This window comes from Aythya ferina, assembly GCF_964211825.1.
Source record: "Aythya ferina genome assembly, chromosome: 3".
In the NCBI taxonomy this organism is placed as follows: Eukaryota; Metazoa; Chordata; class Aves; order Anseriformes; family Anatidae; genus Aythya; species Aythya ferina.
This window is the reverse complement of record NC_140298.1, coordinates 16,472,977-16,488,679: the sequence shown is the minus strand read 5'-3', so window position 1 is coordinate 16,488,679 and position 15,703 is coordinate 16,472,977. Positions and strand designations below refer to the sequence as shown.

The following is a 15,703-nucleotide window of genomic DNA, read 5'->3' as shown; positions in this document are numbered from 1 at the left end:
CTGAGACCCATTCTGAGACCAAACCAAGACTTTATCAACTTTGTGCTGGTGGAAGACATGTTAGCCATTCCCTTTAACAGTCTCTGGGTCTACTGGACATGCTAGAAGAGTGGGGAGCAGCGGACACAGCACATGTACGCCAGACATTAACAGTTTACAAAGGTCCTTTAGAAAGCAACAGCAGCTAGTTTAAATTGAGCAGAAAACCATCCGCACCTGTCGGCATTGTGACTAAGAACCAGGAATCCCCTATGAACACTGTTCTGTTTCCTACCTTTTAGCCCAGGCATATGAGCTGGCTATATGGGATGAAAAAAATAGCAGCAAGTAGGCTCATGCAAGAGCAAATGCAAAATGCCACCCTCAGCGATCCAAGTCCCCCTGAAAACAGTGAGCTATCAACTCATTCCTGGATTTGAAAAAGCAAGGAAGCTAACCAATTTAATAAAATAGAAGAGAGGCAGTGGTACCTCCTCTTCCGATAAAAATATTCAAACCATTTCAAACTAAAAGCCATACACTGTTTGCCTGCCAACTGCAATGTGTTCTCCAGCTATTTTCCCAGCAATTACTGTTTGTAAGCCCAGAGTCTTCCTCAGATAAAACAAGGCTTTAGTGTTTTGTTTTTTTTTCCTCTACTCACAGCAACAGATCCAACCATGGTCAGCACCATTAAGAGGTCAGATGTCCTTACTCAGAAACCCATAACAAAACCATTGATGAGAGATTTCTTAAGAAACGTGCAAAATCTAAATGTTTGCATCTTCCACATGGCCCTTTCTCTAGGTTGTGGCTCTACATATTTCTTTCAATCTTTATGCTTTCACAAAATAACACGATTTCAGTAAGAATAATTTTATCACATTATATGACTGGCTCAGTGCATGTAGAGATGAACCTACAGCTTCACAACTGTCCTATTATTGTTACATCTTGAAACTGCAAAAAAACAGGTCCATAAGAACACAGAATACACAACACATGAATGCAATTTATTCTTGCAGAAACGTCCACTTGTCCTCTTGGGATTTTTATTTTAATTAATTGCGCTAGTAATTAAGGGAACCCCTACCCTCTTCCTTACCAAGGAATAAGGGCTCTGACTGACAGGTAGTGGCAAATTAAAAAAAAAAAAGTCTGCCAGCTGAAGCAAGCCTCACCCCCTCCAGCTGCCCCTTGTATTCCAAGTTGTTGCCCCAGTGACAGATGGCCATATAGCTCGTGGCAATTCAAGAGCAGCTCCAGGTTTCAGCCCAGCATAATTAAGCAAGCCAACTGCAATTCCCCTTTACCTTAATAATGCAGCCCTGAACGATCAAAGCACCACCACGGCCGTATTTTGAGCTGTTCAGTGATCCCCACCTTGAACAGGGATCAGCTGGGACCAGAGGACAAATTACAGCTGAGAACAACAACCCCCACTCCAACCATCTTGTGTTTATCTTGGGACGAGCTGAGCACTAAAATAAGGCAGGTACTGAACCAAGAGAAACAGCACAGCTCCACGACTATGGTACCAACTACAGAAAGCATCAAGTGCAATTTCGAGCTTTGCCACAGATGCAATTCCATGATCAAAAGAAACCAATTTAGGGCTATAATGCTACCAGAAAAGACAGCACAGACCTCTTCCCACCATCTCCCCTACACAACGTCCCCTGCTTGTACAGATGCGGTGTGGGAAGGAAGGACAGACGAGCATCAAATCCCTTTTGGTGGCTATCTACAATCCGACTGCTTAAATCAACAGCAAGATGGTGCCTACAGACTGCCCTGGAGACTGGGCAAGTTAGGACTTCTCTTAACACTGTCACTCCCCACTGAAGTCAGAGCACTGGTACTTCACTGTATCAGAGGTGTGCAATGAGCGCGGCTACGGAACACAGCTGAACTCTACGAGACACAAGACTGGTACACAACAAACATCCAAACCAGTAAAATAAAGAGAAATACTTGCTTGTACTCAAAATTACTCGAGGCCATCACTATAACTGCCATAGGAAAACACAGTGGGATGAGAGACATTTCCTCCACACATACACCACTGAATGATTGAACAGGTTGTTTTTTTTTTTTTGGTATATTCTAAGAATTGACTTCAGAAAAAAATTCTGTGAGGAGTCAGGAACCTCCTGGACCAGGACCTGCTCCTTAGCCTAACTCCACCTACCACTGTTACTGAAACTGCTGAAAGAGGAAACGGCCACTGAATTACTCCGGTTGCTTTAAGGAAAGAAACTGAATATGTATATATGCATGAGTGAGTCTCTTCATAAGAGGAAAAAACCTAGCTTCTATTTGAATCCACAAGATCATAACATCTTATATAAACACACCGGCCAAAGAAAATTTCATCTATGTATTGAGACTTTACCAGCCAGCTTTGGAGAAAGGTATTTCAGAACTTTGTCTCCACATATGTGAAAAATATCTGATGGGGGGAGGGGGGGGAGGGAAGAGACATGCCTTGGGAGGACATTTATCACCCATGTGTATTTATAAAAAAAAAAAGTTAAAAAAAAAAAAAAAACCTCTTTGCCCCCTTCTCAAACCATATTTTGATTCCAGAAGCTAGAGAAATTAAAGAAATTCTGTAGCCAAAGCTTAAAAATATATTACAGAAAACTATTTGGCCACTTCTGCAATAGCACAGAATAGAGCGCAGGGGAAGATGACAAAACAAAAACATATACACCTTTATATCCTAGAAATCCCGAAAAGATGAACTAACCAGGCTCAAGCAGTCCCCCAGCCACCAGAACATACACACAGTATTTTTACCACTGAAAATAAAACCTTTCTGCCAACAGGGCCCTACACTCAAGCATTAGAGGTCATAGCGAATGTTTAACTCGGTACATACGCAGAATTTTAGTGACTGCAACAGCATCAGAACTTCAAAGACACCAAAACAGATGACTTTCAGTTTTCTCCTACTATTTAAAACCCTCTCGTTATGCAAGTGGCATCATTCAAGTGATAGGAACAGTTGAAAATTTCTGCCTTCCCCAGGCGTTAGAGTACTTCTCCAGGGGACTGTTACCTGCTTGCTAACACCAGTAGGAGAGAGGAGTTCTGGAGGTCCTACCTTGCGGGCAAGGAGAATCAACAGGGCAGCAACCAAAGTATATTCAGTCTGAAAATTGCTGTGTCCAACTCACTAGGATGCTCACTATTTCCAACCATTATTCTGAATTCCACCTGACTGTGTAACACTTTAAAACCTCACATTTAAAAAATACATTGGCAGCTCATAGCACTCTGATCTTCGCCATTAAGGAGACAAGTAAATGACAAGCTATGCTGCCTGTTGGGATCTGCCCAAGAAAATGGGAATTAATCCACTTCTACAGCATCAGTGAAGGGCAGGTATTGCCTGGTATGCCTTTCAAATAGTTAAAAAATGTGATTTTGCCACATGCAAACCATTTTTAACTTCCACTGTATTAATTTGTTAAAGCAACCCACAGCAGAGTAGATGCTCAAGTCTTCAGTTTCTTGATAAAGTTGTCCAGAAAACATAAGCAGAAAAATTAATGAAGTGAGCATGAAAAATTAAGGTTTAACTTAAACTGAACTAATACAGTGTCAATATTGAAAATTTCAAAATAAATTGAATAACATGTCAAAAATGAAAAAGGAAAGTTAATTTCAAACAGATTTTTGTAAGTTCACACTTCCTTCATGTCTTATTTTCACTCCAACTACAGAAGCTATAGTTAATAGCTATACCAAAGCAAAAAGCCTCCAAAAGATAAAGTATTTCTTTCAACGTTTACATACCCAGTATATTTTCTTTTCAAGTTACACATTGAGGTTATTTTGCCTATAACTGAAAGTCAGAATTTTCTCTCTCCCACTTCTGTTGAATTCAGGGAAAAAAAAAAAAAAAAAAGGTTTAGATGAGAGAGCTGTCAAAAAAACTTCATTTCCTGCTAACATTAAAAATGAGTTTCATTCAAACTCAGTTGTTGAAAAGTCACTTAGGCAAAATGGGAGAGGCAGGATCATACTGACATGCACCATGACGACTTTCTCTTCAAACAGGACTTCATTAGATACCCAGTGAACCTAGTCAGGTATTCCCTTTACTTTAAATTAAAAGATTTAAATAATTGAAAAGTTTGACCATGGCAAATATCCACACTGGTAGTGGATACACCATCAAGTATATCAACATATTATTGATCACGAGCTGCCGTGACTGAGAAATTTGGCAAGATATGAAAGGGTCTAAACTTACTCTTGAAGGTCACCTGAAGTCACTCAGATATTAACCGTTATCACAACCATACCAACTCCTCTAGCCATCCAGACCACAAGAGTAGCCAAAAACATTCATCTCCTGCCTTCTCACCGATGTTTAGCTAGCCAAACGGCTTCAAAACTTGCATTGAAGGAGGTTCTCTCAGCAGCGACCTGAAGCATATGCCTTAGAGGCTCCGTTACCATATACCTTTGCAGAGTTAAAAATGGACAAAGAGAGGAACCAAAGGGATCAGAACAAGATGGTTGTTTGGTGATGGAACACTTGCTACTCCTTTTCACATACAACAGCCACCTTAAAGACCTTCAGTCTTGCAACCTTCCAGGTGAGAAAGGATGGAGCTCAGATCTTCTGTCACTATCGGTGATCAACACTGACGCTGCAGTCAATGCAGGTCAAGTAACTGAGCAAGTGAAATTCTAGAGTAAGCTCTCATTGTTTTGAACAACAGGTCTTATCACCTTCAGAACAAGATGAAACGTCACACCTTGCCAAAGTCTTTAATGTAACAGCCATTTAAAGCTGTTGTCCATCCACCTCCAAGATGGCAACAACTCAAGGAAACGGCAGATATGTTCATCTGGATGGTTATTACATCTAGTTTGAAGTGCAGATACATCAGCTGTTGGAACACCTTTTTGACTCTTGCTTTCATGATTATCGGGGAAGAGTTACTGAGCCAAAAAGCATCTGTTTTGTCCTCAGATCACAGAAAAATGATTAAAATTAGAAGTTTTGCTGTGCTTCTGCAGCATGAAGTGTTTTGTTTTGTTTTTATTTTATTTATTTTTTAATCAATTGCAGCCTACTCTAAAGCTATGTTGATAGACCACCTTCAAAACTGTTTATTTCTCAGAGAACTACATTAATTCAGCACCAAGGCCTGTGTCTCCAGAAGGCTGAATACCAAGAGTTACACTTCTCCGTCCATTTTTCCCCAAGTACAACAAACTTAGGAGCTGTACGTTTTATGTAGTTTTCCCTTAGAAATTCTCATCTGCTAAATAAGGAAAAACGGGAAGGACACTATTTGTCATACAGATGTAGGATCAGTAATGCAGTAATTAACTAACCAGATTTGTCTTGGGAAAGAGTGGGAACTGATGTAGGTTCAAGAAGCACTTCTGTGTTCTTTTTTGGGAGCCCTGGAAATTTAGTCAGGGAGCAAGACAGAATGGCAATACCTGACTACTGAGACATTTCTTGTCCCATGTGCATTTAAGTAGTATTTTATATGTTTAATAATTATTGATGAGGCAGATTTGATAGCTACATATTTACTGTTACAAACTCAAATTTCATATAACTAAGCACTACAAACAAAGTTGACTGTTTTACCTTTCGTGTCAATTCAGATGAAACTCAGGTGCCATTTTGTGTTCAATGGGAATCTTTCAGCTAGGCAGGATTTCAGTGAGCTTTAAATCAGAACACCCAAAAAGCACTACTGCGGCATTAGAACAACTGACTTCTTTAAGATGATGCTTGGTAATTGCAAAGTAAAACCTACTTCTTTAAACACGAGAAAGAAGTATACCGAGATACTGTGAAATAACCAACCTACTGTAGTGTTTTATGATGTGCTAATGAAGCTTTCATAAGTTTTGCCGAGAGAAAAACACACCTGGTAATTATAACATCTGACTGATTCTCAGGGTAGCATCTTTGTAGTAATCATTCCTTCAGAGAGGTGTAGTCTCAAAACAGCAACGATAGAGCAAACTCTGGCGAAGCCCTCATCTTACTGTTGTACAGATACACTCAAACTAGCTCGGAGACAGAAACTGGATTATTGTTTTAGCCAGGCACTCCAGCAGGTCTAACAATCCACGTGGACAAGGGAGTGCCTTGAAAGAAGGTAATGAAAGAGGGTCAAGCTAACTCAAATTACCTTCCACTTGCCACAGGCTAAGAGCATACACATGAACAATTATGGTGCATCAGATACCACAGATCAGCTGACATCTGGTAACCTGTCATCCTGCAATAGCCTGTCCAAATACAAAGATAGCTCCAAATTTAGACAATCTGTAGAGTTAGAGCTCACCCCTGTTCAAAAAGCAGAGACTAAACTCACAAACTTCTGCCTCTAAATGCACACAACAAAAGAAAACCCACAAGTCAGAGCCCTTAAGGCAAGCAGGCTGTTTCCAAACACTACAAACCAGGATTACCAAAAGGAAATAGTTACTGTAACATGACCTATTCATGCTAACCAGCCCCTTGGTATAAAAGCATGCACACAGCATGATGATCATGAGACTGCAAGTTCAGCTCTTCTGTTGATCTGGACAGTGGTTATTCAAAACAAGTGCAATATCTCCAAGTGCAGTTTTTAATTTTGCCCTGTAATGGCAATTCACAGTAGGACAAAAATAAAAGACCTTTTGCTTCCCAACCTCGTTCCCAGGAATGCTTGTTTCCCTACGCTGTGTTCAGGAACCAGAGGGAGACTACCCTTCTAGCAGCCTACAGCCAGAGTAATGAATGTGTATTCCTTCCTTCCACTCCCAATATTTTCCAGCCATTCCCCGTCTCCCAGCCCAAGAGCACTGTCTGCTAAGAGGTTTAGATCATTTTCCAAATCAGTTTTCACTAACAATTGCAAAAACAATCATTAAGTAACAGCACTAATCCTTATACCTATGAAGTTTGATTAAGTCAGGAAAAACAAAAAAGGGGAAAAACTATGTACTTAATCAACACTAGGCTGATGCTGACCTGACAGAGCTATAAAATTTAATCAGTTTTGGAACACAGAATCACTTGCACTGGAAGATAAATACCATTCTTTTTAGCACTTGACAACTGCTTGAACAGATATTAGCCATGACAACAAGGGGCAGTCCCGCTTCCTTTCCCCCCATTCCCAGGTGCGTACCTGAGGACCACATCTCATACACACTGAACTCTGCAGTTGGCCAGTTGCAAGTGCTTAACCAGCAACAAACTATTCAGGTGGTGGTGGTTTTGTTTGTTTTTTCTTGAATCTTAGCTTCCATGGCATTCTGGTTCAGGGTTGGCCTAAACCAGAGGAGTGACAACACAAGGCCGGGTATAAAAACATGCTTAGAAGCAGGAATAGCGAGACAACCCCTTCCTCTAGTGAAGAAGCTCTAAAATAACTTAGTTATCTTGTCAAAATGCAGCTCAAGGAAATACCTCAGAGGACTGCATAAGGAGAAGTCCTTAAAAGCCTGCTGAAAGGACTAAATGGTTTACAAGTGGTCATTTGTTGCTTGCCTGCATCCTAGCAGCTTCTATGAACAATAACATTTTAAGAACAGGCAGCAGCACAACAAGCAAACCTTATGTATTGAGAAGAGCCACAAGAATTGCTATGCAACAGTTAGTTACCTTCTTAGAAGCATTCCGAAGGCAGAGATTTTAACCGCCTCAAAAGAGTTTGTTAAACTTTCCACTAGGAAGTAAAATTAAAGGTACCCATGCAGTGCCTTCTCTACTTCAGGATTTATATCTAGACCTCGCCTTCCTCTTTTACAGCAATTCAAAATGCTTCCTAAAAGTAAAATTTTAACAGGCGTTTTATAATTTCACTGTATACAAAGGACTCAAACTAAAATTCTAGGGATATGTTCACATACTGAAGTTTACAACAATAATAAAAAATACTAAGTATATTTCCCCTCCTTTTCAAGTGCTAAAAAGAAAAGCACCACATAATAAAAAATCAGCATTAGTACTTAATGGTCTGAAAACAGAAGAGGATTAAGTAATGACAAAAATCAACTGCAAACAAACCTTTCATTTTATAAATTCCTATTAGTTCAGTTACATCTTCTTTCCTTTGTTTTTATTAACCACATACTACACAGTTCTGATTTACTTTACTTACTTGACATTAAGTGTGTTTACCATTGCACGTTACAAACAGCATGATTTAGAAATCTTAGAGGAATACACTACCCCCTCTTTATGGGGGATCAAACAGTTCCCAGCCACAAGCTGTAAAAGGAAGTTTGAGCTCTGCCACAGGTGACCCACATTACAATACACCTGGAGCATACTCCCAAGACAACTTCCTCTGTAGAAGCAACCCAGAGCAGATGGTGACCAAAGGGGTTGTATTCACTGCAGTGGCTGCCCTTGGCCTCCTCACTGATAGCAGTGTGCATATGCAAAATAAGTACACTTACTGCGCCGAACAGACCTCCACACACCGCAGTCACTTTGTATGTACACTGCAAACTGAAGCACTCGCCGGGCACACCAGATTTACAGTGCTGGTGAGGAAGCTGCTATGTAAAGTAAGCAGCAAGTCTGACGTTCCCAGGCAGCTGCCGGGCTGACAAAACATTCACGGTACTCTGATTCTATGCATATACATTAAATTCTTCATATTCAGTGCCCATAATGTCTATTATGTGTAATGCCCTGCACACCTGCAATAAGCCTGACACGTGCTGGACAGCTTTGGTCCACTCCGTAGCTGCGCTGCTCCCAGGTAGCGCTGGAGCAGGAAGGGGGCAGAGCGTAACGCTCCCACACACAGCAGGAAGGTGGTAAATAAACCAGTGGAGGAGACTTCATTTACCTAACCTCAATTATTCAGCTCAAGGGTTTTGGAACACAGAAACAAAATCTGAAAAGACTTGCTGGTTCTCAGAAACTAACATATGTTAATATTCTGATGAATTATGAAAAATACACCAAAACTATGGGCAATTAGCATTATTAGCAAAAACAAATATACTCAGCTTTGATCTTTGCAAAAGAGATACATAATCTTTAGCATAAATTTATGCACTTGTACTATTGTCCTTCATATAGGACAAGTAAACAAGTACGCCTCTTTTGTACTCATGATGAAAAATCAGGATTTGAGAAGGAAAAGTAGGGCTTGCAGTACCAAGTTCATAAAACCTAATTTTTTAACTGCAAGGCAGACTTTAGAAACTTTTTGCTGCAGAAACAATGATTACGCATCTGTATGTAAACATATTTTTTCACAGCCTAGAACTCTATTTTAAGGAATATGGAAAAACCTGTATTAGATTTCTTTCCACCTGGAGCAACTGATGCCCGACTTCTTGACTTCTTGCCATAAGGGATGATCCTACAAAAACTGAAACCAATTTAGCTATTTTGATGCAAGTCTGGGCATCTGCTTCAGAATAAGAGTCATTTAATTCAGTCACTGCTACAGGCCAGCACACACCAACGTAGCCCTTTTGGTGCATATATTAAAAAATAAAAAATAATCTCGCACACGCTTACACACATGCACTTGAAACAGGGCCAAATCAAGACTCCTTAACTTTCCCAAGATATGTATCTTAACATTACAAAATTCAAGCTGTGTGAGCAAGAGATCTACTGGAGCTTAGTTTCTACATGTTTGTGTCTTGCACAGCCTAACCTACTCTTCCCCTCAGTACTTCAAGCACTCGTGTCCCCTATACAGACAAGTGACTAATTCAATTACCTTGTGTGCTGACAGGCCAGCTGGCTGTTGCTTCTTGGCATGGGTAGGGAGGATAAGTTACAACTGTCTTTCCCTCATTGTCTTCTTTCTCTGCCCATTCAACTATTTCCACAAAACTTAAGAACTTCACACCCCTTTGTCAAATCTGGTTGGAATGAGCTAACAAATTCAGAAGTTGCAGAGTGACAGACAGACAGAATGTACGGGTATGAAAGTCTTGTTTTGTTTGGAAAACAGAACAGGGAGGAAAAAAATGAGCAAGCTTGCCAGGTAGGTATACGAGCTGTATTCCATATGCCCCAACTGCGTAAGTATTGACCCAACTTAGCCCAATCTAAATTGGAGCTGCCACCGTCCCACCACACCCACAGGCATTCAGTGTTATCCCTTCCCTTGTACTGGCACTACACCTGGGAAAGAAAAAAAAAAAAAAAAAAAAAAAAAAGCAGTTAGTTTTTGGCACAGCCAGCTCACTGCCTTGTCACGTGAATACCAAAACCATATAAAAGAGGCAAGCAGGATCACGGCAACCCCACCAGCTGTGATGGTGCTACACATGTGGTGCTTAACAACATGCAAGGTCCAATCCTGAAAACACTTAATACTGGACATAACGCTCAGAACCTCATTAATACCATAGACAGTAATGTGCTGACATCATGAAGAAGCACATGTGCACTAATGCAGTTATAATTTTGAGAGGAGTAAAAACAAGAAAAAAACAAATATCATACATGATAGCTTTGAGGTTAAGTTTAGCTGCATTCTGACTTTTTTTTTTAAAGCGTCTAACCTTGTTTTCTTCCTAAAACTGTAGCCAAACAGAAAATAGATAAATAAATAAAAAGCACTATAAGCAAACATAGGAATATTTTAAACACAGACGTCAGCCAGTCTCAATTTCCTTCTGGACAGACCATTGTCCTAAATAAAATGAAAGGACCCATCCATTCTGCATCCTTCATGCAGAATTCCAAAACCACAGAAGAAACCACTGGCAACGCCACTGGTGACTGTGGAAAGATCAGGAGGGAGAAGGTAAAACAGAAGTAGCATAGTGTAGCCAGAGTGGCTAATTTAGATGGAGGGAGGTGTGAACAGCAGAACATAAGGCAAAACATCTTGGGAACTATATTCTGATGACATCTTATCTTGGCTGTACAACACAGTAAGTTGGGGGGGGGGGGGATTTTTATGATCTCCTTTCCCCAAAGTAATCAGAATAAAGGTACACAATCATTATTTACCAATCTATAATATAGATAGCACCCTTATACGTTCATTAGATCTATTCATACTACATGTATAAAATATATTAAATTAAGAATAATCTCACATTATACAACACAGCTTTATTTGATTTTTAAACCTTTACAAGGAACCTTTGACAGGGGATTTCTTTACCTTTTTTTTTCCTAGCAATGTATTAATAAAAGGAGTCATAACTAGATTTTTACACAATAATGAAATTTTAACAGCTGTTGCACAGATGCAAACACAGTGTACTTATGCAGCATTAAATAATAAATAAAGTTCAGGATCTAGCACTCATTTTACTAAGCAATCCACCTTAATGATACGAAACAACAAGAAGTTCCAAAGATTAACTACATGCTGCACTATATACTCTGTTCTACAGTATTTGTAAGATCCTCCTTACTGTGATGTGAAGGACGAGCAGAATCAATTTTAACAAAAAAATAATTTTAATTTAATCACAGGCACACTCACATTATCTAATAATAATTTAAAAAAAAATTTAAATCTGATTTTAATAGAAACCCTCGGCTAATAACTTACACTGCTTCTTTTATACAGACTTTTTTTTAAGACGACCTACATTGCTTGGGAATAAAGGTGAAAAAAGTCAGTGCTGACTTGTGTGGTATAGTTTAACCCTTTTATACTGACTCCTCATTTGGTAGCATTCTTCCTTATCCTCTCCAGTAACAGCCCTGTACAAAGCCATCAAAGTCACAGGTAAAAGTGGCATTCGCTTCCAGAGATACTGAATCTGACCATACAAGTTCTGAGATGGGAATAGGAAATGTGCTAGAGATACCCTAAATGTAAATATGAAATTAATACAAAAGCCCTTAATGCTAATAATGCATTTTTCAGCAAGCCAGACCTTAGCGCAACTGACCTTCAAAAATGGAAGGAAAAAGCTAGCAGTGACCCATATGGAGCAGTAATTTCAGCAGTTACCACCACTGAGTGGTAAACAGCAGTAACAATGTAAGAAAAAAAATATATATATAAAATAAAATAAAAAGGTAAACCCAGAGTTCCACAAAATATCAGAGTAATGCAAATAAACTGCAGTCTCATATTTTAACAGGAAAAGTTTCTGCCTGGATCTTTAGCAAATTAGTAACATGTGAATGGTTTGAGACAGGCAGTCTAACGTAAAACTGAACAATCACAGCGTGTAATTTATAAGCACGCCTTTCCGGGTGCCTCTTAGAGGCTGTATTTTCATCTGTTTAAAATACGAAGAAAACTCAGGGGCTGGAAAAAATTCTGTGTTGTGCGTACAGAACGTCAGCGATGAAAATCCTCAGTGCGTATCATTGAGAGAAGGAAGTGCTTTTTTTTTTTTTTTTTTTTTTTTGTAATGTCAGTTTACCAGTGAAGTCATTTTAATTATATAATTGCCGAAGATTTGGGAAGATTTACACAAGCCCCATAATTGGGCATAAGACATCACATCCTCTGGTATAGACACAGCGAGCTGGTCCGGGGAACATTCTTTGCTCTGACCAATGTGTGCGAGGGGGGGCGGGGGAAGGAAGGGGAGGGAGGGGAGAGGGGAGGAATGGAGAATTAAAAATACTTCCTCGGCTTGAATTTTATTTACTTCGTTCGATTAAAACCCTTTGATTGCCACAAACACGCCGGGATATTTACGGTGACGCATCTCCACAGCTAAAATACCTCGCTCTCGATGCGATATCCTGGATACTCAAACAAAAGACATTCAGCTGACAATGAGGGCTTTTTTTTTTTTTGCTTTTTTTTTTTTTTGGGGGGGGGGGGGGGAGGGATTTTAAGAAGACATTCGTACGCCTAAAACTGCACCGCGGGCTCAGCCTCGCCTTCATCCTGCGAGAGTTGTGACAGCCAGCGCAGGAAAAATTAAAAAATTCCCCCCCATCCACCAGATAAGACATGCAAAATGTCTCCTCCAATCCCACCCCCATCTCGCCTTTAGGAAATAAATAATTAAATAAATAAATAAATAAACGGGAATAAAAATATTAAAAAAAAAAAAAAAATCCGCGAATGCAGGGAGCACGCTGCTGGCACCCCCCGAGGACAGGACCCGCTCCTGCGGTGGTGCCAGCCCCGGGCCTCAGGGACGCCCCCCCCCCCCCCCTTTCGGCTCCTCGTCGTCGTCGCCGCCCCCCTCAGCAGCGCCCAGCGATCGGGCTCCGGCCTCCATTAAGGGCCGGGCTCCCCCCTCGGCGATCCCTCGGCTCAGCTCAGCCCCGCTCCGCTCAGCCCCGCCGGCCCCTCAGACAATGGTGCCGCTTCCCTGCCTGCGCTCCGATTGTCAACAGCGCCCAGGCCGAGCCCCGGCCCCGGCCCCGGCCCCCTCCCTCACGGCCCTCAGGGCTCGAGGCGCCAGGGCCCGCGGCCGGGGGGCGGCGCGGCGGAGGGAGGTCACCAAATGGCCGCCCGGCCCCCCCCCCTTCACCCTCCCCGTAACCGAAGCCCGGGCGCCCAACTGCGCAGCAAGGCGAGGCGAGGCCGGGCTGCGGAGGGCCGCGGGGCTCCGGGACGCCGCCCCCGGGCCGCGTTTGGCCCCGTTCCGCCACGGGGGGAAGGGGGGGGTCGCCCCCCACCCTCCCCAGCGGGCGTGGGAGCGCGGCTGGGGGCTGAGGGCCGGGGCCGAGCCCTCCCCTCCCCTCCTCTTTCCTCCTCTCCCTCCCTCCCGCTCGGCGGCAGGGCCCGCAGCCCCGAGCCGGGGCAGAGCCCGAGCCAAACAAAGCGCGGCCTGAGCGGGAGCCCCCGCTGCCGCCGCCTGGGCTTTTCCTGCCGCTGCCCGGCCGGGCCCGGCGCCCCCCCCCCCCACCACCACCACCTCCCCGCTGGGCTCGGCGCTGCCCGCCTTACCCCGATCCCCGGCGGCGGCGGCGGCGGCGTTGTTCCTCTCCTGCTGCTGCTGCTGCTGCTGCTGCACCGGGCGCGGCCTGGACACTCGCCTGGGTCTCCTGTTGGCGGCTCGGACCGAGTTCATTTGCCGGCTTCGTGTGGGTGGCGGCAGGGCAGGGAGGAGGAGGAGGAGGAGGAAGGAAGGAAAGGGGGGGGGGGGTCCTCCGGCAACCGGCGCCTGCTCGCGGGAGAAGGAGGGAGCCCCGGGGCGGCCGCCTCGCCGCAGCGGGCGCAGGAAGGAGGGGGCTCCGGGTGCGGGTCCCGCTGCCGCCGCCTCCTCGCCTCCTTCTCCTCCTTCTCCTCCTCCTTCCCGGCTGTGCTCGAGAGGCGGAGGAGCCGCGGAGGTCTCCCGAGCGCTGAGCTGCGGGGGACGATGTCTCGGCGCCCCCCTCGGCGGCCCCCCCCGAGCAGCGCTCTCTTAAAGGAGCCCCCGGCCCGGCCCGGCTCAAGCCCGTCGCTGCTCCGTGGCAGGAGGAGCCATTGACACTGCCGGAGACACACACTCGCGGGGAGGCAGCCGCTGGCGGCCGCGCTCCGCCAATCGCCGCCTCCCACACAGCCGGCCGGCGGCGGGGCGGCCAATGGGCGCGCCGCTTCTATCGGGCGCGGGGCAGGGAGGGGCGGGCGAGCGGCGCGGCGCGGGGTGGGGTGGCGGAGCCCGATATAAGGGCGGCGGGAGGGGAAAGGGGGGGGCGCTGAGGCGAGGCTGCGCGGCGCTGCGTGGGCCGCCATGGCGGGCACCGGGAGGGACGGGGCCTGCGCCCGCAGCGCCATGCTGACGGGAACGGGGCCGCCTCACTGCGAGCCTCCTGCTGGAGGAGGGCGCTCGGAGAGCTCTGGGGGCCCTCAGCCGTGTGTAAAAGGGGAAGGAGGCGGGCAAAGGGCCGCCGCCCGGAGTGCCTTGTGTGTGTGCGCTGCGCCTTGGTAACCTACTGCTGCTGGGTGTGGGCGCCGGGCAGGGTGGGAGGGTGGCTGCTGGCTTCCTGAGGGGCTGTCAGCAACTCTTTCGTTCGGGGATGGGCGTATTTCTCTGTGTGAACGCTCTTCCTAATGTAATAATGTGTTTATTTGGGGATGACGCTGTGCGAGGCTTCTCCTTTATTATATTAGTGCCCACCTGGTGACCTGAAATCTGTAAAAAAAAGTAAGTAAAGTTAACCTATGTTTTTTACTTTTCAGGCTTCACCTAATCCAATGGCAAAATCCAAGCGGTAAGAATCTGGATCTTCTCTGTGTAATCTGCTTCTAGCCATGCAAAGGTTGGTTTGTGTATGGTCCCGCTTAATCCAAGCGCCTGGAAGCCTCTGCGGAATCAGGACCTGGTGTGTTATCATGGCATGAAATGTAAACAAAGGGTTGTAATTAAAAGCACATTAGGCAGAAGGTTGTTCGAAGCAGACGTGAAGATGTAATGGAACCTTAAGAAGTAAATGCTCTGTTAAAAAAAAAATCTTAAAATGTTTATGCTTTCAGGTAAAAAAACAGTGAAACCTTGCTTTTAAGTTCATACCAGGTCAGAAACCAAGCCTCTGTGTGTATGTATGTATATGTGTAAATACATATAAAAATAAAGAAATCTTGTCGTAACTGTTAAGGACTTCTTTGAATTACTATTCTCTTGCCCTGAAGAATGGTGGAAGAAACTGAAGAATTATTTTCCATGCATCAAAAAAGTAATTCTTACTCCTGTCTCTTAAAGGGAGGGGAAATAATAAAGGTAAGCACTTGGGAAGAGAACTTCACAGGAAAAGAGATCAGTTGTCACTCTACTTGGGGCCAGTTTCTGTCATAACAATTACCAGGCTAGAATATAAGCTTCCATTAGAATGTAC

At 44.0% G+C, this 15,703-nt stretch overlaps 1 protein-coding gene and 1 long non-coding RNA gene across 6 annotated transcripts in view; one reads left to right on the top strand and one right to left on the bottom strand.

Moving 5' to 3' along the window:
- Window positions 1-14,289, bottom strand: part of FBXO11 (F-box protein 11) — a 72,954-nt gene extending 58,665 nt beyond the window's left edge. The window contains exon 1 of one of the 5 annotated variants that reach the window (XM_084514515.1): window positions 13,833-14,289. In XM_084514515.1, coding sequence (XP_084370641.1) covers window positions 13,833-13,956 — 124 coding nt within the window. In that variant the 5' untranslated portion in view covers window positions 13,957-14,289. Of the gene's footprint in view, window positions 1-7,148; window positions 7,270-8,123; window positions 8,250-13,832 lie in introns of those variants that run through there. The other 4 variants (XM_084514511.1, XM_084514513.1, XM_084514514.1 and 1 more) reach the window with 4 other exon arrangements.
- Window positions 14,290-14,579: 290 nt separating this feature from the next.
- On the top strand, window positions 14,580-15,396 carry LOC311434193. The gene is made up of 2 exons (XR_014691311.1): window positions 14,580-14,795; window positions 15,051-15,396. It is a non-coding gene; the product is annotated as an uncharacterized lncRNA (long non-coding RNA).
- The last annotated feature ends 307 nt before the right edge of the window (window positions 15,397-15,703 follow it).